This window comes from Capricornis sumatraensis, chromosome 8, assembly GCF_032405125.1.
Source record: "Capricornis sumatraensis isolate serow.1 chromosome 8, serow.2, whole genome shotgun sequence".
Lineage (NCBI taxonomy): Eukaryota > Metazoa > Chordata > Mammalia > Artiodactyla > Bovidae > Capricornis > Capricornis sumatraensis.
Genome location: NC_091076.1, coordinates 14,753,874 through 14,774,391, shown reverse-complemented (window position 1 = coordinate 14,774,391; position 20,518 = coordinate 14,753,874). Strand labels below are relative to the sequence as shown.

At 44.8% G+C, this 20,518-nt stretch overlaps 1 protein-coding gene across 8 annotated transcripts in view; it reads right to left on the bottom strand.

Annotated features, from left to right (window-relative positions):
• Window positions 1–536: 536 nt before the first annotated feature.
• Window positions 537–20,518, bottom strand: part of PRDM10 (PR/SET domain 10) — a 60,097-nt gene continuing 40,115 nt past the window's right edge. For 5 of the 8 annotated variants that reach the window (XM_068976145.1, XM_068976144.1, XM_068976151.1 and 2 more), the window contains 10 exons: window positions 20,002–20,157; window positions 18,028–18,207; window positions 16,586–16,696; window positions 13,190–13,390; window positions 12,393–12,536; window positions 11,349–11,519; window positions 9,404–9,544; window positions 6,397–6,565; window positions 3,206–3,309; window positions 537–745 (listed from right to left, as the gene is read on the bottom strand). In XM_068976145.1, coding sequence (XP_068832246.1) covers window positions 548–745; window positions 3,206–3,309; window positions 6,397–6,565; window positions 9,404–9,544; window positions 11,349–11,519; window positions 12,393–12,536; window positions 13,190–13,390; window positions 16,586–16,696; window positions 18,028–18,207; window positions 20,002–20,157 — 1,575 coding nt within the window. In that variant the 3' untranslated portion in view covers window positions 537–547. The remainder of the gene's footprint in view (window positions 746–3,205; window positions 3,310–6,396; window positions 6,566–9,403; window positions 9,545–11,348; window positions 11,520–12,392; window positions 12,537–13,189; window positions 13,391–16,585; window positions 16,697–18,027; window positions 18,208–20,001; window positions 20,158–20,518) is intronic. The other 3 variants (XM_068976147.1, XM_068976152.1, XM_068976150.1) reach the window with 1 other exon arrangement.

The following is a 20,518-nucleotide window of genomic DNA, read 5'->3' as shown; positions in this document are numbered from 1 at the left end:
AGATGACAGTTTTTCCTTCAGACAATCATAAGGTTTCATCATTGTAATTTTCATATTCAGTGGGCTCCCTTTGTTAAATTATTGAAAATGCAAACTCACAAGAGGAAGCAGTTCTGACCTAATATGCACCTACAAAATGCCCCTTTGCCTTTGGTGCTGTGGCTTGGGATTAAGAAGCCCAGTGGCCATGGACTTGGCACATCCTTTCTCCACCTTTGGTACAATACAATACATCACTTAATATTTCCACAAAGGAAAAGTAAGGCTTATCCATGTGTTAAAAAACCAGTTCAAGAGCAAGGCAAAGTTTTTCCATCTTGAAATCTGAATGACCTCCATCCCATGGCGGGAACTCCTAGGGTTTGAAGAGTCCACTTGGTAAAGATGATCTTGATAAAATAAGCCCGGGTGAGGATCAAAACTGTGATTTCCAAACTCTTGAGTGAATGATAAATCTTAAAAAGGAGTTGTAAGTGCCAGAAGCTTCCAGACATATGAATAAGAAAAGACATGATGTGACTGCTTGATTCTGGCTTGAGGGTAGGAGTTAGGGTTTAGTGATGTGCACTTCGCTGTTCCCATTCCCGTTGGTGGTGGTTGTGATGATGTACTGGGTGGGCTGTTGGCTGGTGGTCTGGGGGTCCAAGTCACTGTGTGCAGCTGGCTGAACCTGGACTCCTCCAGAGAGAGCAGACGCTTGCTTTTCCTCCAATTCTGATTGACTTTCTGATAACACATAATGACCCTAGAGCAGGAAGAAAAGGATCTTTAGAAATCTGAGGCCAGATGTCGGAGTGAGAGCCATGGTGGGGGCGGAGGAGAGAAGGAATATGCAAAAAAATGTTATAAGGGGAACCCAAATAGGCATCTATGGGGGGAGATGGTTTACCTAAGTCCTTTCGGGGGATGATTCAGCCACGGAAGTAGACTACAAAGATGACTTAAAGGAGGACCTTAGTTGTCCTACCAAATGAGAGTGAGAAACATCAGGTACAGAAATTTGCACCATGATGGTAACCTACCTGGCAAAGGAAATGTGCTCTATATTGTCCCTAAGAATTTAGAAATTCATAAAATAAGCTGACCGTATCAATTAATGTCTAAAGGTGAATACAAAATGGATCAAAGAAGAGATAGTTAAATTATCCTTAAAGAGGCAGAATGACCCCCCCTCCACGTCAAGATCAATGGTTCCCAGAGTTCAGAATTTGAAAGACCCTGCAAAATTAAAGTAAGAATTAATGTTCCCAAATTTTAATTTGCCAAGTGAAATCATTTTTTAAATGCTGCTGTCAAATGAGAGACATTTTACAGCAGAACAGGAAGAACACAGTCTTAGAATAAAGTCCTTTGCACTGAATAAATTTGATTTTATGAAGACATACACTGTCTTAATTTTTCCTCATTGTTCCCTCTGATGATGAAAAACATCTCCATGTCAGCTACCTTAACATTTTTAAAGAAAACATGTGTCTGTCAGAAGGAAGATCGGTCAACTATATAGACTGAAAGAGAAAAAAGGCACAGAGGAAAACTGATAGCAGCCTTTCCAAGGACTGTCCGGAGAGAAAGCCACAGCCAAATATGAATTTGATTTATCTGGAACATATGTTCTGAGTCCATGCTCATCAAAGCAACTCTCTGATCAGCATTTAGTTTCCCGAATGGGTCTTTTTCTAGCTGGAGGGGGCTGGTTCTCAACCAAGGGTCCACGGACACCTAAGTGGTTCATAGGTGGGCTGTAGATAATCTATGGCCAAAACTGTACATTAAATTTGTTTCTGTGTATACTGTTGTTGTTGTTGTTGTTGTTTAGTCGCTCAGTCGTGTCTGACTCTTTTGCGACCCCATGGACTGTAGCCCACCAGGCTCCTCTGTCCATGGGATTTCCCAGGCAAGGATACTGGAATGTGTTGCCATTTCCTTCTCCAGGGGATCTTCCTGACCCAGGGATTGAACTCGAGTCTTCTGCACTGGCAGGCGGATTCTTTACCACTGAGCCACCAGGGAAGCCCCATGTATACTGTGGCAGGGCCTAAAAAGAGTCAGTAAGTCCTTGGACTCACAAAAAAGAGCAAAAATTTCACTCATCATGCCAAGGAGACCATTCCATTTTACATTAGTTACTGTTTCCATGGCAAAAGTGTTACTCCAGAGTTATACAACTCTCCTCAGTCTAGTTAATATGAATTCATGTGTTGAGAAATGGGTGAGCTCTTGGTGTGATTTGGGAAAAAAAAAAAAAAAGCCAGGTTTCTGAGGCCACTAAACTACCCTGTTACACACTGAGGCCTCTTGGGCAGTAATCAGTCTTCCCCTGGGCACATCTCAATATCCCAGGCTAGTTAAGAATATCTTTCTTAATTTAAATTTACACACTCTGTCTTCCAGAGGCAGGACAGAAGAACCCAGTGAGGATAAAAACAAAGGTAGCAGGTGCAATACAACAAAATAATTTGTGGCAGAGAATTCCCTGGCAGTCCAGTCAGTAGGACTCTGTCCTCATAACAGAGGGTATGGATTCCTGGTCAGGGAAGAATTTCATAACACATTCATTATATTATTCTCTCCCTACTTGAGGATCAACAATCATGAAGACTCATATACTTTCTAAGAAACACATGAAAGGATAATCAATTATCTACATATATCTGTATGTATGGGCTTCCCTAGTGGCTCAGTGGTAATAGAATCTCCCTGCCAATGCAGGAGATGCAGGTTCCATCCCTGGATCAGGAGGATCCCCTGGAGAAGGAAATGGCAACCACTCCAGTATGCTTGCCTGGAGAATCCCATGGACAGAGGAGCCAAGCAGGCTACAATCCACGGGGTCACAAAAGAGTCACACATGACTTAGTGACTAAATAACAACACAAGAAATACATATATGGATCCAGAAGGTTCACTGTAGTTATTAATTGAATAGATCTTTCTCGAGTATTTGCTATAGCCCAGCCTCCTGTGCAAGACATTAAGGATAATAAAGACTAGGACCCAGCTTCTGAGGAATTCATTGCCTACTAGGAAAAGATGGTGAACCAATAATTAAAACAAGCTGTGCTATAATACAGTACCACAGATATTATGGGAAAACAGAAGACATACTTCTAATTCAGATAGGAAGAGCCTGGAAGAAGAGTTTGGGAGGAGGGCGGGGGTGGCGCAGCATGGGAAACAGAAAAACCCTCCAAGCAGCACAGCTTACCGGAGTGACCGCCTTCACTTGGCCAGTGGTGACCGGAGTTGCCACACCACTGTCTGTAATCACAAACTGACCTGGGGGAAGTGTCATCATTTGAATCTCTGATGCTGAAAAACAGGAAAGAACCACAGTTCGGTGGTCTCAGATTTCAACACAAGTGGTAAAAACAAATATCTCACCAGTGACCACTTTCCCTCCTGAGTCATTTTCCACGGGTTTGCTTGCTCCCAGAGTCTTATGTTGATGTGATTAGATAACACAAGGAGACAATCCATTATTTTGAAAACTGGTAAATTAAGGAGATGAGCCAAGTATCTAAAGCATCTATCCTGCCGTTCCTGTGCAAATTATACCCCACAATAACCTGACAGTTAATATAAAATTGTTTTCATTATGGAAGTTTCCTAGCCGTAAGTGTATAAAGGATGATAGAACCAATTGACTTCCCTAGTGGTCCAGTGGGTAAGACTCTGCTCTCCCAATTCAGGGGGCCCGGGTTCAATCCCTGGTCAGGGAACAAGGTCCCATATGACGCAATTAAAAGATCTCGTGTGCTCCAGCTAAGACCTGACGCAGCCAAGTACACAAATGTTTATTAAAACAGAAGAAGAATGGGATAGCATCAGAACAGCACATCTCTGCAGTGCCTAATGAAATGGCGGGGTAAAGGAAACAGACAAGCGTCACGTGCCTCCTGATGGAGGTATATATCAACAGCTGTGGCGTGTTTGGGGGGGAAAAAAACCAGAACCTGATCTGATCAAGCCTCTAGATATAACTGCCCATCTATAGGAAATAAAAGAGACAGAGGGAAGCATCTTAAATGACAATACAGGGATGTCAACAGCAAAATCCAGAAGGGAACACAAGTGACCCAGTTTCTTCAACATGTTAACTGCAACTTAGGAGAAAGAAAAAGAACACATATACTAAATGAAACTGAACAGACATGATCGATGGCAATGTATGGCCCTTATTTGGAACCCAATTTGAAAAACCAACTGTTAAAACATTTATGAGACAGTCACAGAAATATGAACCCCGGATATTTGACAGTATTAAACAATTACTGTAATTTATTTTTAGGTGTGATAATGACACTGGAGTTGTGTTTTTTTGTTTTCACTGCCTTGATTTTAGAGATAGATAATAACATTTATGGATGAAATGATATGGGTGATATTATATAGTTGGAGGACTGGGAGAGAATGGCAGTGGATACATATCAAACAAGGATGCCCATGAGCTGGTAAGTGCTGAAGCTAGATAGCTGGTACAGGGGAGTTCATTACTGTTCTGTTTGTGTGTGTGTGTTTCTGTGTTTATATATATGGTTTTGGGGGTTTTTTCCCCCCGCATTGTGCACCTTGTGTGATCTTAGTTCCTCAACCACACCATTCACAGTGAAAGCGCCAAGTCCGAACCACTGGACTGCCAGGGAATTTCCTATTTTTGTATATTTTAAACGTTTTTTTTCCAAATAAGAAATTTCAGATCGTTTCACCAGGCTAGAATGCTAGTTCTTACTATGACTACCATGACTGTCGACATCATTCCACATTCTTCTCACCAGAATGAAACTGAGTGTAAACGTCAGTCTATTTACCAGGATTACTGGGATTCATCATGAGGAGGAGTCCTTCCCTGACACACACTAGGACAGAGTGTAAAGATAAACTAAACAGTTATCTTTTTTCAGTTATTTGAGCCTGTCTCCACACCAAATCTACGTAACACAGCCTAAGATCAATCACAGCAAGATGGACCCCAAAACAAAGTCAGTAGTAAGACAGAGACCAACAGAGCCCCTGCTCTCCTAGCTCCTGCTATGGAGCTCTTGACTGTTACTATTCCTGTTCCTTCCATTCCTCAGTGATAATGGCCTCATGCTTTTCAGCTGACACCCAAAGCTCTGTCCCCACCAAGATTTCTACTTGTTCTGACCTTTGGCAGCCAGTCCAACTGCTTCTGGTAACACTAACCTCAGGGTTTTGAAATCAGCTACTCATATATCTGTCTCCACCTGATGCGAAGAGCCGACTCACTGGAAAAGACCCTGATGCTGGGAAAGATTGAGGGTAGGAAGAGAAGGGGATGACAGAGGATGAGATGGTTGAATGGCATCACCGACTCAATGGACATGAGTTTGAGCAAATTCCGGGAGTTGGTGATGGACAGGGAGGCCTGATATGCTGCAGTCCATGGGGTTGCAAAGAGTCGGACACGACTGAGTGACTGAATAACAATGAGATAACAGTGGGAGAAGGCGATGGCACCCCACTCCAGTACTCTTGCCTGGAGAATCCCATGGACTGAGGAGCCTGGTGGGCTGCAGTCCATGGGGCCGCGAAGAGTCAGACACTACTGAGCGACTTCCCTTTCACTTTTCACTTTCATGCATTGGAGAAGGAAATGGCAACCCACTCCAGTGTTCTTGCCTGGGGAATCCCAGGGACGGAGGAGCCTGGTGGGCTGCCATCTATGGGGTCGCACAGAGTCAGACATGACTGAAGTGACTTAGCAGTAGCAGCAACAGTTTCTTTGAGCCCAAGACTATCTGGTGAGGACGAGCAGCACAGTGTGCTGGTTTAGAGTGTAAACTTGCACCCAAGCTGCCTGGGTTCTAGTCCTCTGTTTAGTAGCTATGCTCCTTGGATGAGTTACTCTGTGTCCAAACTGCCTTATCTATAAAATGCAAGTACTGATACCTTATCTAGGAGGCTGCTGTGGATATTAGATGTGATATAGATTCAGTTTAGAATCCTTCCTGGCACACAGTAAGAGCTTAATGAAACTTGGTTAGCATGATTATTGTGTGGTGTTACTTTGAAAGTCAGTATTCATCTTTTGTACACACAGGGCCTCGCACAGTGATTGATATATACACCTTCAATAAACATGGCTAGAAGAGATGAACCATGACCTCAAATCCTAAATGCAGCTACTGTACTACTTAAACCACCTGCCTACACTTGCTGCAGCAATATTCCTGACTTCTCGGAAAAATGTCATTTTGGGGTGGCCCTGACATCAGATGCTGCCTGAATCGTGAAACTCATCAGAGTACAAGCTCCACAGAGTGTAGAAAATGGCTAATGAACCTTTAATCCAGAAAATCGATGATAAAGCCGATGAAATTCCGCCCTGTAGCTGCAGGTTCCCCACCTGCACCCTGGAGCCCCAGCCTTACTTACAGTAGCCACGGAAGGAATTCCAGGTGTTGGGGAGGTACGTGTGCTGGACCGTGGAGCCCTGGGGAGGCTGCTGGAGGGCCTGGCCCTGTGAGGAGCTACCTGCGACGTGCGAGGGGCTGAGCCCCTGTTGAGACTGCTGTGGGGAGGGACTCAGCGGCTGCCCAGCCACCTGGAGAGAAAGAGAGTGGGATGCGTGAACTGTCAACTCGTTGCTGAAGAAAATAAATCATGCTCATGGGAATTGTAACGCTGAATGCAGAACTGTTAAAATAGTAAATTTTATTCTTGACTGCACCATATTGCATGCGGAATCTTAGTTCCCCGACCTGGGATTGAACTCATGCCTCCTGCAGTGGAAGCGTGGAGTCTTAACCACTTGACCGCCAGGGAAGTCCCTAAAATTAGACCTATTTTAAATAAGAACAGAATTAATGAAAAGCAATCATAACTATGAAATCCTAATTACCTTCAAAAGGATGATTATCTACAAGGGCATCCAAAGACTTAATTGTTAGAAAAGTAAATGAATGGAAGTATAATTATCTTCAATGCATAGGTTTTAAGAAAAAACCTAAGAAGCTCAATGACTTTCCTGTGTCACAAAGCTAACCTGGAACACAAACTGAAGTTGATCCCAGAAGCTGGAATCTCCACTTCTGTGCACTAGATACCCCCCAGTTAGTGGAGATAAACACAGGGACCCATTCTGTCTACAGGATAAACCCCCCACCCCCCACCACCACTGTCTGCCACTCAAGCCGTCCACACTCCAGTTCCAAACTACCTTTCTGGCCTTGTTTCCAAGCACGATTTCCTGTCACTAAGACACCACATCACAATTTATAGACACACCACAATTTCTCACGTCTGTGTCTGTCTCACTCATTCCCCCCGTATCTTTCTCACAATGAGAGCATATTCAGATCATACAACCTCCCCCAGTTACCATGTCAAAATCATACCCTCCTCTAAGACCTAACCACTTCTACATGATTTTCCTTGATGCCCTGCCAAGTACCATCTTTCCCTCCAGTGAGTTCCCCTAACCTAATGCCATGTCCACGTTGTCATCACACGTGGGCAAGAGGCACCCTGTAGGGATGCTGGCTGGCCCTTCTCACGTGAGGCCTCCTGGACTTTGGAAATGGCCCTGTACCCGCTTCCAGGACCCACACATGTCTCTCCTCTGAGCGTGGCCTTCCATAGGGGTCCTGTCTCCCACACAGGGCTCCTCTAACTGTATTCAGGCACCTGAGACCAATGGGATGGCCTAGATTGCCAACTGCAGGGGTGTGGATGGAGCTGAGACATGTGGGCTGAGGTGTCCACACAGTACAGAGGCCCCGTGAGTGCAAGAAGGAGCTTGGGTGAGGAGAAGGGGGCAGCAGGCAGCCTCTGCTTCCCACAGGAAGATAGAACAGCCGCCTCATCCCGACAAGGGACTCTGAGGAGCCTGTCCTGGCCTTCCAGCGTCTGGTTCCTTTGAGAAACTCAGAAGCGTGATGTTAGTGCACCTGAGAAACTCATGGCCCCTTGTGGCAAGCGGCTGCCTGTCTTGGGCTGGGACAAGTCACCAGATACCTAACACTAAAAGGAGGGGAGGGGCAATCAGACAGCAAGCAGCAGAGGCCCCCTCCCCCCCAGAAAATAGGAGGGCAGAGAAAGTGCATGTTTATCCTCCAGATTTCCATAGCAGTTGGAGCCAGGAAAAGTGGGATACAAAAGAGGAAGCAGTTGGAGACCATAAAAAAGGGCTTCCCTGGTAGCTCAGTGGTAAAGAATGTACCTGCCAAGGCAGGAGATGTGGGTTTGACCCCTGGGTTGGGTAGATCCCCTGGAGGAGGGCATGTCAATCCACTACTGGAGAATCCCATGGACCGAGGAGCCTGATGGGCTACCGTCCATGGGGTTGCAAAGAGTCAGACACGACTTAGCAACTAAATGACAACAACAACAATCCTTTTCCCTACTTCCTCCCACCTCCACCTGGCCACTGCCAGTGTCAGCCATGTGTTTGGCAGAAAAACATTTAATTTGTTTTTGTTTTTTTTTTTAATTTCATCTTTACTGTTGTCCAGTGTACACTATTATAGTATAACAGCTAATTTTGCACAAGTCTGTAAATATTATCCCACTGCATGGTGGATACATTTAATTTTTAATTAGCACTATCCACCTTATTTAATATCCATGGTTACTTTGTGTATATTTTCCAATGTGACCATTATGAAAGTACCTCTGTCAGGCAGGAAGATAAAACATATTTATTTAATGGCTGGTGGGTTTGAGTGAAAGCTTTAACCACTCAGGGCAGTGACATGCAGCCTTCCTGTGTGCTCCTGTCCTGGCCCCTGTGACTGTCAGGAGAGAGTGTATGGGCATCCTTTATGGGTCAGGTACCTTCCCTTCGTGCCTGTTTGCTTGTGCACATCTGTTACATCCCTACCAGACTCTAAGCTCCTTGAGGGCAAGATCTAGAAAAGTTTCCTGCAAAGAGTAAGAATTCAATAAATATTTTGCAAGCGAATGTAGCTCTGCTTTTGGAGAAGGAAATGGCAACCCACTCCAGTGTTCTGCTTTCTCAACGAAGGTCTCTATCACAGAAACACAGTAATCCTTCACAATGTCACTGCTCCAAAATTATAGAAACGACCCCTCTCTTGCCGGCCATCATCCAGCCACTGAGGACAGGAGGTCTCCAGGAAATCAGAGGTCAGGCTCCATCCAGACAGGGGAGGCTAAGCACTCAATGGTGTGTCCCTAATGCAGGCATGCTCAGTCACTCAGGGGATCCTGCCAGCCCAGGAATGGAACCTGGATCTCCTGCACTGGCAAGCGGATTCTTTACCAATGAGCCACTGGAGGCAAAGATGACTCTTTAAAGGCCCCCCAAATAAAGATATCACTCCCATAGTCGAGGAGACTAGGTCTGAGATAATGTCTCTCCGCTCTTAGTACATCTCCAGAGTCCCTGAGCCCATGTTATCCTGGGCAGGGGCCAGCGTACCTGGGATGTGGACATAGCAGGGGCAGGGGGCTCGGTGACCTGGATGTGCTGCACCTGGATGGCGTGCTGTGTGTAGGTCTGAGGGTCGTGGAGCTGGGCGACATCCACCGTGGACTGCTGGGACTGGTGTGGGGAAGTGGCCTGTGGGAGGAGAAACCCAGACCTGTGCTGAGTACAGTTCAGAGAAAGCCTTCCAGAGAGAAAGTGCAGCTGAAATCACGTCCCTCAGAAGAGATGGGACTTCAGAGCCAGAGCTCAGTCCCAAGAGCTCACACTGAAGCCAAGCTGGCAAACTTCAGAGGGAAAGACAGCCTTAAAAGTTATGTTTGCTAGCCTAGATATGCATCAGCAGACAAATGGATAAGGAAGTTGTGGTACATATGCACAATGGAAAACTACTCAGCTATAAAAACGTACACTTTTGAGTCAGTTCTAATGAGGTAGGTGAAACTGGAGTCTGTTATATAGAGTGAAGTAAGTCAAAAAGAGAAACACCAATACAGTATATTAACACATATATACGGAATTTAGAAAGATGCGAATAACGATCCTATATGCAAGGCAGCAAAAGAGACACAGATGTAAAGAACAGACTTTTGGACTATGTGGGAGAAGGTCAGGGTGGGGTGATTTGAGAGAATAGAATTGAACCATGTATATTACCATATGTAAAGTAGATGACCAGTGCAAGTTTGATGCGTGAAGGAGGGTTCTCAAAGCTGGGGCTCTGGGACCACCCAGAGGGATGGGGTGGGGAGAGGCGGGAGGGGGGTTCAGGATAGGGAGACACGTGCACATCCATAGCTGATTCGTGTCAATGTGTGGCAAAAAACACCACAATATTGTAAAGTAACTATATCCCGATTAAAATAAATTAATTTTAAAATGATGCTTACCAACCATGAAACAGTAATGTGATTTAACACTGGAAGGGAAATGAGGGAATATAGCTGAATGAGAAGCTATGAGAATCAAAAATCCTTTCCCCTTAAATTTCAGTTAAATGTAATGGCCTACCCTTTATCAGCTAAAAGAGATCAAAGTAGAGAAGTTGCTTTTGGCTTGTTACTCTTGATCACTAGAACAGTAGTTCCTAACCTTATTTGTAGCACAGACATCTGTGAACATGTGTCCAAAGTAGAGACACATTTTCCAAAATAATGTACATATGTATCACAATTTACAGACAACTTCAGATATTCAAAGATTCTTCCAAAGCCTAAAATTAATAACACTGCTATATATTTAAAAAAAAACCCTCCTGTTAAAAAAGAACAGTCAATGACAACTTCCAATTTCCTGCTTTCATACTAGTTTTAAATCTTCAGAGTCCAGTTTATTTCAAAGCAAAATGTTTGTTCATGTGTGCCTTGAGTACAATTTCTCAGCATAATTAAGTGAAACAATAGTTTGGGGAAGATTTTTTCCTTTTAGCTCCTGAATCAGTAAGAATGAGCTACTAATTACCTTGCAGAAGGAACAATTATACCTTACTACTGAGGGACTGATACTCAAAATTCACAATTATTCCTTATAAGCTCCCACTGACAGACATCATTCAATGCTCAGGTAGGGGCTGATCAAACAGGCTCCTCAACAAGTAGTCAACCTGGATGCCCAAGGTAAGGGTTCAGAAGAGGCTCACACTGTCCTGCAGTAGGGCAGGATAATGGTACACACTGTAGCTAGTGTGCTAGCTAGCTGCACATTTTCACTAGTGTCTAGAGAAAACCTCTAGATTGACAGAAATCCCTTACACCACTGAGTCTAGAGCCATCAACAGCAGGGGCTGTACAAATGCCTTTGACTCCAAGCTGACAGGCACAGTGGTGTAGGGCCCAGCTTCAGCTCTGAGCATAGGGTGCTTTAGGGGACCCCCACTGCTCTACTGACTGATGGCAATAGGTATTCATGCATGTAAAGAGAAAGAAGCGCAGGACAGTACCGGAGCCACCTGCACCACTTGAAGCTGTATGTGCTGAGGCTGCTGCAGGCCGGACGTAGACTGTGACACAGGGATGTACTGGATTCTCTGGTAGTCCCCTTGTGGTGTTCGGTAATCCGTCGTTAAGGTCTGGGACAGCTCTGTCATTGCCTGGGTTAGCAGGTCTGTCGTCTAGAAAAATGACAAGAAGCACATTGCTAATAACACTGCTGGTTGTAGCTATTTCAGTTCTCTGAAATCCTACAAAATTTGGTTTGTCTTGGGACTTCCCTGGTCCAGCGTTAAGACTCTGGGTTCCCCATGCAGGGGACATGGGGTTGATCCCTGGTTGGAGACCTAAGATCCCACATATCGCACAGCTCAATCAAAAAAAAAAAATTTTCTTCAGTTTGTCTTACTGGTGGATCAGGGGACTACAGATAAGTCCTAAGCACAGATAGAAAAAAATCCAAAGTTAAGAAGATGTTGGGGGACTTCCTTGGTGGTCAGGTGGCTAGGACTCAGAACTCCCAATGCAGGGGGCCTGGGTTTGATCCCTGGTCAGGGAACAACAGATTCCTCATGCTGCACCTAAGAGTCTACACGTTGCAGATAAAAGATCCTGTGTGTGTTTGGCAGAAACCAACACAACAACGTAAAGCAATTATCCTTCAATTACAAATAAATAAATTTAGAAAAAGATCCTGTGTGGTACAACTAGGATCTGGTGTAGTCAAATAGATAAATAAATATAAAAAAAAAGAAAAAGAAGAAGGTGCTGGAAGATGACCTCTCTATCTCGGTCTATCTGTGTCGGGCAGGGGAGTTACCCCAGAGGTTCTGAGAGTCGGGATGAACAGGCAGGGCTGAGGATTTCCTGCTGTTCCTTTCAGCTTTGGGAAGCACCGACTGGGAGACCCAAGCATAAACATCGTGCCTCGCATTGGACACTGAAGGGTGATGGGCTACATCTCCAGCCAATTAAATGCCAAGAGTCACAAGGCCTCGGCACTGGAGCTGTGACAGGCAGGAAGGATAGGAGAGGTATTTTCCGCTCACACTTACCACCACGGTCTCTCCAGTGGCACTGTCGGTGGTTAGAACAGCTGGCGTTGCACTGATCACAGCTGTGGTCAGAGGTGTGTGTATGGTGTTGGGGAGCTGGGCGTATTCTGGGTGCTTCTTTCGAATGTGTTGTACCATCTTGGTCTGAAAAATGGCAAAAACCAAGAATAATTACTAGAATTGGTTATTTTCAAGCTTTCCCAAATGCAAAGTCTCCAGTGGTTCCTAAAGACTTTCATGTTATGCTTTTTCTTTAAAAAAAAAAAAGTCAGAGCAACACTGCCTCAACCTGCCTTTCCTGAAATGGGACAATGGCATGTATGAAAGGGAAAAAAGAGGTGTATAGCTCCCCTCACCTCCTCCCCCCGCGCCCCGCCCCTGCCACGCTATCAGGTAAGGTTAGGATACCTCACAGCATGACCTCATCCCACCCATACTTGCAGCCAATCGGTGATAAGCCCGCAAGCAAAAGTGACTCGCTTTTCAGGAACCATCATTTAAGTTCTTATATAGTGCTGCTGCAAGCCTGAGCTCATAACCTACGAGCACAGAATATTCAAATCCGAGACCCTCCTCAGACCAAGGGAAAAAGAAACCATTTGAGTGCTTGGGCTCTCAGATGGCGCTAATTCTGGAGACAGTCCTTCCATATTCTCTTCCCGTTCTGTACTGTGGTCCCTGATCACAGAAAACAGCTCCTCTAGCCCCCATCACAGCACCCGGATGAGAAGCTGTCTTAAGTCATGTTTCCCTAAGCCGGGACCTTGGTTCCCAGGCGCTCTGAGCCTGCCACGTACCTTGCTGCTATACTGCTTGGAGCAATGAGGGCAGCAGACGGGCGGGGTGGCTATGGTGCCTGTGAGCTGGGTGTGGGTGCTCAGCATAGGGTCTGGCTCTCCGGGGCCCGCGGGGCGAAGTTTCCGAATGCTTGGGGGAAGCTCAGCCCCAGGATGGTTCTTCAGAATATGGGCTTTTCGCTTGCTGGCACTTTTGTAAACCTGAAAATTCAAAAGTTTTGCCGTGAAAGCAGTATACAGTCCTGCTGTCTTGCTTAAAGTAAACTAACAATTTCACTGCAAGGAAATGAGAAAGAGCAGTCATATAGCCCAAAACAAAAAATATTAACAGACATATTGAAGGATAATGAGGATATAACATACATTAGAATAACATAAGAACATAATATGGGGCTTCCCAGGTGGCTCAGGGGTAAAAGAATCCACCTGTCAATGCAGGAGACGTGGGATCAATTCCTGGGTCAGGAAGATCCCCTGGAAGAAGAAATGGCAACCCACTCCAGTATTCTTGCCTGGAGAATCCCATGGACAGAGGAGCCGGGTGGGTTACAGTCCATGGGGTTGTAAAGAGTTGGACATGACTGAGCAACTGAGCACAGCACACAGGGCAAGAACATAATAGATATGTGAGGCATCTTCCTTGAAGTTATGCATCTAAGATAGAAATAGTAAAAATATCTATACCTTTATCTGAAGTTTAAGAGGTGGATATCAGAATGGGAAAGACTAGAGATCTCTTCAAGAAAATTAGAGATACCAAGGGAACATTTCATGCAAAGATGGGCTCGATAAAGGACAGAAATGGTATGGACCTAACAGAAGCAGAAGATATTAAGAGAAGGTGGCAAGAATACACAGAAGAACTGTACAAAAAAGATCTTCACGACCTGGATAATCACGATGGTGTGATCACTCACCTAGAGCCAGACATACTGGAATGTGAAGTCAAGTGGGCCTTAGAAAGCATCACTATGAACAAAGCTAGTGGAGGTGATGGAATTCCAGTGGAGCTATTTCAAATCCTGAAAGATGGTGCTGTGAAAGTGCTGCATTCAATATGCCAGCAAATTTGGAAAACTCAGCAGTGGCCACAGGACTGCAAAAGGTCAGTTTTCATTCCAATCCCAAAGAAAGGCAATGCCAAAGAATGCTCAAACTACCACACAATTGCACTCATCTCACACGCTAGTAAAGAAATGCTCAAAATTCTCCAAGCCAGCCTTCAGCAATACGTGAACCGTGAACTCCCAGATGTTCAAGCCAGTTTTAGAAAAGGCAGAGGAACCAGAGATCAAATTGCCAACATCCACTGGAAAAAAGCAAGAGAGTTCCAGAAAAACATCTATTTCTGCTTTATTGACTATGCCAAAGCCTTTGACTGTGTGGATCACAATAAACCGTGGAAAATTCTGAGAGAGATGGGAATACCAGATCACCTGACCTGCCTCTTGAGAAATCTGTATGCAGGTCAGGAAGCTACAGTTAGAACTGGACATGGAACAACAGACTGGTTCCAAATAGGAAAAGGAGTCCGTCAAGGCTGTATATTGGCACCCTGCTTATTTAACTTCTATGCAGAGGACATCATGAGAAACGCTGGGCTGGAAGAAACACAAGCTGGAATCAAGATTGCTGGGAGAAATATCAATCACCTCAGATATGCAAATGACACCACTCTTATGGCAGAAAGTGAAGAGGAACTAAAGAGCCTCTTGATGAAAGTGAAAGAGGAGAGTGAAAAAGTTGGGTTAAAGCTCAACATTCAGAAAACGAAGATCATGGCAGCCGGTCCCATCACTTCATGGGAAATAGATGGGGAAACAGTGGAAACAGTGTCAGACTTTATTTTGGGGGGCTCCAAAATCATTGCAGATGGTGATGCAGCCATGAAATTAAAAGATGCTTACTCCTTGGAAGAAAAGTTATGACCAACCTAGATAGCATATTAAAAAGCAGAGACATTACTGTGCCGACTAAGGTCCGTCTAGTCAAGGCTATGGTTTTTCCTGTGGTCATGTATGGATGTGAGAGTTGGGCTGTGAAGAGGGCTGAGCGCCGAAGAATTGATGCTTTTGAACTGTGGTGCTGGAGAAGACTTTTGAGAGTCCCTTGGACTGCAAGAAGATCCAACCAGTCCATTCTGAAGGAGATCAGCCCTGGGATTTCTTTGGAAGGAATGATGCTAAAGCTAAAGCTCCAGTACTTTGGACACCTCATGCAAGGAGTTGACTCATTGGAAAAGACTCTGATGCTGGGAGGGGTTGGGGCCAGGAGGAGAAGGGGACGACAGAGGATGAGATGGCTGGATGGCATCACGGACTCGATGGACGTGAGTCTGAGTGAACTCTGGGAGTTGGTGATGGACAGGAAGGCCTGGCGTGCTGCGATTCATGGGGTCGCAAACAGTCAGACACGACTGAGCGACTGAACTGAACGGAACTGATATAGTCATAGAAAGAACTGCTTCTAAGGCCAGCTCACACTTTCGACTTTCTGAGAAAGCTCTCATGTGATGTATGTAGTTGACTCATACACCGAAGAATCTTCCAAAACAGCAAGTCTAGTAGCAATTAGAACCCACAGTGGTGAATCTGTGCTTTAAAAATGTTTCTTGCTTTTAAGTTGACACTACTTATATATAGCTTACACCTTATACAGCTGACGTTGGATAAGGGAACAATATTACAATGAAACAATAAACGTATATTCTATTCCTGTCTTCTTCCTAACTACTAAAAATCAAGAAACTACGAGTACAAGTAGAGTATTACACCACAAAACTTCTTCCCATCCTACTCAGTCTTCTAGAAACCCAAAATCTACTGTAGGATCATAAGCACTCTCATTTTAGAGCTTATGAATTTAAAACCAATTCATAAACCAAGCTCTTGGCAATAAGCCTCTTCTTCTATAGCAAAAATAATAATAATAATAATAATCACAGAAAGAAGAAACAATAAGAAAAACAAAGTCAACTAACTTTTAAGAAAATAATTTTGGCTTAAAATGAGGGTGCACTTCTAGTCCTTTCTTGTCTAAATGGAAAACTGCTGAGACAGAGAACCATCTGTTAAGAGAAACTTGTGAGATCCTAGTATGTATTTATGTGTGTGTGTCCTCAGTCGTTCAGTTGTGTCCAATTCTGTGCGACCCCATAAACTGTAGTCCTCCAGGCTCCTCTGTCCACGGGATTCTCCTGGCAAGAATACTGGAGTGGGTTGCCATTTCCTTCTCCAGGAATCTTCCCAGCCCAGGGATCGAACCCATGATCGATGGCAGGTGGACTCTACTGTTGAGCCACGTGGGAAGCCCAGTATGAATTTATACACGCAGACAAGCCAGCCCTGAGAGGAGCTCCCACAAAGGTCCGTCCTCCTGTGGACGGTTGCCTTTTACCTTATCACAATACTGACAGAAGTAGTCACGGTTGGGCTTTATGATGGGCAGAGTTAACTCTGGCACCTCTTCTATCTTCATGTCTGGGTGCCTCTTTGATAAGTGATTTACCTAAAAGGAAAAAAAGCAAATGAGAAAAAGAGATCCTATTACAAGCACTGAACAAACACCTCTGATATCGACTGCTGGAAGTTCAAGCTCTCTGAAGCAATGTCCCAAAACGTAAGGCATTCGGCCGGAACCAGCATGGCCCGGTCCCTCTGAGACCAAAGCATTAACATGAGTTGACGGTAATTCAGCAAATTACTGAAGGTGAATTGGGTTGCTGTGGATTCCATTAACAGCCTTTGACTAAAAGAAAAGGAAAATTACACTAGCAGGAATTTCTTTAGTGAATTCTACTGATGGAAGCCTGTCTCTCATTACTTAGGGCCCTAACCTTACTGAGGATGTTGAATAGAATGCAAACGAAGGTTCTGCATTATAAGTAATGGTCCCCGAAAGAGAAATATCAGAAATATCATATGATATCTCTCATATGTAGAATCTATAAAGAAATGACTCAAATGAACTTATTTACAAAACAGAAGCAGACTCACTGACTTAGAGAACGAATTTACAGTTGCCAGAGGGAAAGAATGGGGGGAAGGGGTAGTCAGAGAGTTTGGGATGGACACATACACAGCACTATATTTAAAATGGATCACCAACAAGGACCTGTTGCAGAGCACAGGGAACTCGGCTCAATGTTACATGGCAGCCTGCATGGGAGGGGAGTTTGGGAGAGAATGGATCAATGTATATGTATATAGCTGAATCCCTTTGCTGTCCACCTGAAACTATCACAACATTGTTAATCAACCATACCCAAACATAAACTTGAAAAGTTAAAAAAAATTAAATAACAGTCTCTGACTTTACTGGCAGGTCCTGACAGAAATACATGTTGCAAAAACTGTCATCAGGGCAAAATGAATTGAGAACCAGCTCTCCTGGTGTCTCTGCTAAGCTGGTCCCCATGCCCTGCCTAGATGGAAAGTCCCGTCTGCTGTTGTGTCATATCTGGGACAATCAGAGTGGGCGCCTGGGGGAGAGGACCCCACCAGAGAGGCCAGTTTAGGAACACAGAAGAGAACACGGAGGGGGCGAGGACCCCACCAGGAAGGCTGGTTCAGGAACACAGAAGAGAAGAGGGAAAGAAAACACACATCAAAGACCCAGCATGGCAAAGCAAAGCAAAACTAGCAAGGAAAAGTGATCACAAAGACCTCTTCCAAGAAACACCAGCAACGAACCATGGCAAAGGGGGGCAAGGGAGCCTGGGAAGGAGAGGAGCCCCATGCTGGGAACCGTTTGTCTCCCCATCATGCCCAGCCAGTGAGGAAACCCGGGGACAGGTTGAGCACAGAACCCTGTTTGGGTGTGGGGCAGTGGACACTGACCAGCATGCCCCGCCTCCGGAAGCCCATCATGCAGAGGCGGCACTTGAACGTGAAGCTGTCGTAGTCGGTGGACGTGATGCGGGGCTTGAACGTCTTGGAGCGGCTGCTGCGGTCGGCTTTCTTGGCCTCCCTCTCAGGATTGTGCATCCTCTGCATGTGCTCCCGGAGTTTGTCTTTCCGCTGTTTGCAGAGAATTTTTGAGAAGGCAGCAGGTGGGGGTGGGGACAGAAAAAATTTAATTGAAGAGATTAAAAAGAGAAAATCAGTACAAGTTAGCAGTAACAGGACCCACCAGGCTGCATCCAAGTTGCTAGAAGGTACAAGGACATGGCAACACTGGCTGGCAATCATTCCGTTCACCAGGGAGCAAGTGCATTGCAATGAGCTGGGCTTTAAAATAACCTTTCAGTTTGAAAGCTACACACTGACTTCTGAGAAGAAGGACTTGGCATTTATATAGAAGCAATCAAAGGGCACATGGAATAAATTTGGTATTAAGAACTACAAGATAAATTGATTGTGAATGGTAGGTGATACTGGATTTACAAAGCCATGTATGTACTCAATTCCCACGCTTTTTGTTTTTTTTAAAACAATTCCCACATGTTTTCACACACATCATGGCATTCCTCTAAACCCCGAGTGAATTTAAGTGTTTTTCACCATACGGATTTAGAAGTGTGTAAGCAGTTATACTACCCGCTATGGATGGGGTACATGATCACAGGTCAAGGTCACAGCTTTTAGTCTGATGATGTGATTGAGGGATATGGGTTGATATGAGTCCACAGACAGAAAATTAGGCAGAGCCCATCCTGAATAAAAACAAACTCCAAAAATGCCAGCTCCCTTATCCAGTGAGGCTCTGCTCTCAGACATGTAATTACACTGTTATTGGTCTTATAAAGACTTTGAACCTTTCCACCAGACCAGTTCTTTCCACATTTTGGCTCGAGGATGTTTCTGGAACCCTCTTCATTTTTCAGCACATTTATGTAACAAACATTTCCTGAATGCCCACCGTACTAAGTTCAGAGGTGCATGGCCAAACCAACCTCCACATTGTACCCAGGACTCCTTTTCTAAGTCAGTTTTCCCCTCCTATCCATTTCTGATTCTTTTCCAGTTTCTATGACAAGATGACCTACACTCATATTCTGCAGAGTGTCTCTCAGTGACATTTTTGCAGAAACATCTGGCTTCCCAAGGAAGCTTGTTTTATCATTTTCACAATTACTTGTTTAACTCTTATCTCTGAGTCTCCTGTGGGATTATCCTTTGCTTTCTTCTAAATTCCAGGCATATTCTTATACTTCCTATCTTTTATCTTAATCCCAGAAGTCATTAACATTCCCCAAAGGAGCCTAACCTTCTCAACATCCCATACACTTCCCACTTCCACTGGATGACGTCCTGATGACCTAGGGCTCAATTATCAGACTATTACACTTCACAAATGCTTAAGAAAAAAATCTCTTGATTTGATGGGTAAATATATTGTCCTTTTAGGAATTCCTTGATAGCAGTTTAGTTCTATTCATTATACCCTTGGATTCTTGTAGGAGATGCATTATTACCCTATTTGGAGATATGAATTAATTATTTGGGAAAATTACAGTGAGTTTCCTCTTTAATTTTAGGGCTTCTCTAGTGGCTCACTTAGTAAAGAATCTGCCTGCAATGTAGGAGAACTGGGTTAGATCCCTGGGCTGGAAAGATCCCTGGAGAAGGAAATGGCAACCCACTCTGGTATTCTCGCCTGGAAAATCCCATGGATAGAGGAGCCTGCTGGGCCACAGTCCATGGGGTCACAAAGAGTCGGACATGACTGAGCAACTATCACGTTCAAATCAAACTTGAGACACCAAGTACACCTCAAGTCCGTGCTGTGAACACAGGTGACACACCCTCAAAATGAGCAGGCGTGACAATTTCAATGGCCCGAGACCACGCAGACCGCCCGGTGGTTCCCACCTTAAACTGCTTCCCACACGTGGAGCACAGGAAGTCCTTGCGGTCCGAGTGCCGGAGCATATGCAGACGCAGCTTGTCGGGACGGCAGAAGGCCTTGTCGCACTCCGTACACTGGTAGATCTTTTCCGAGTGGAAGCTGCGCACGTGCTTCTTCACCTGGCAGAGAAGACACGGAAAGTCAGGGAAAATGACAGGAGGCAGCTCGCCAACGCTAGAGGGAGCCAAATGCATTGCCTTGGATTCTCGTCAGCCTGGCCTGGGAGCCAATCAGGTGTTACTGATAACTGGCCTCAGTAACAGCATCCTTTTCATGGTGGCCAGAAAACCTTACCGGCCTCCACCTCCCAGGACTTGAGAGGAGGAAGAAAACGCTTGCTTAGTCCAAGCCCTGATCACATGGGCCACGTTTGCCTCTCTCCCTCTTTAAAAAAAAAAGAAGATTAAAAGTAAGAGTTCCTTTGGATTTAAATGAATCTTGGCAAAAATTAAATATAAGAAGACAGAAAATAATTCTTTC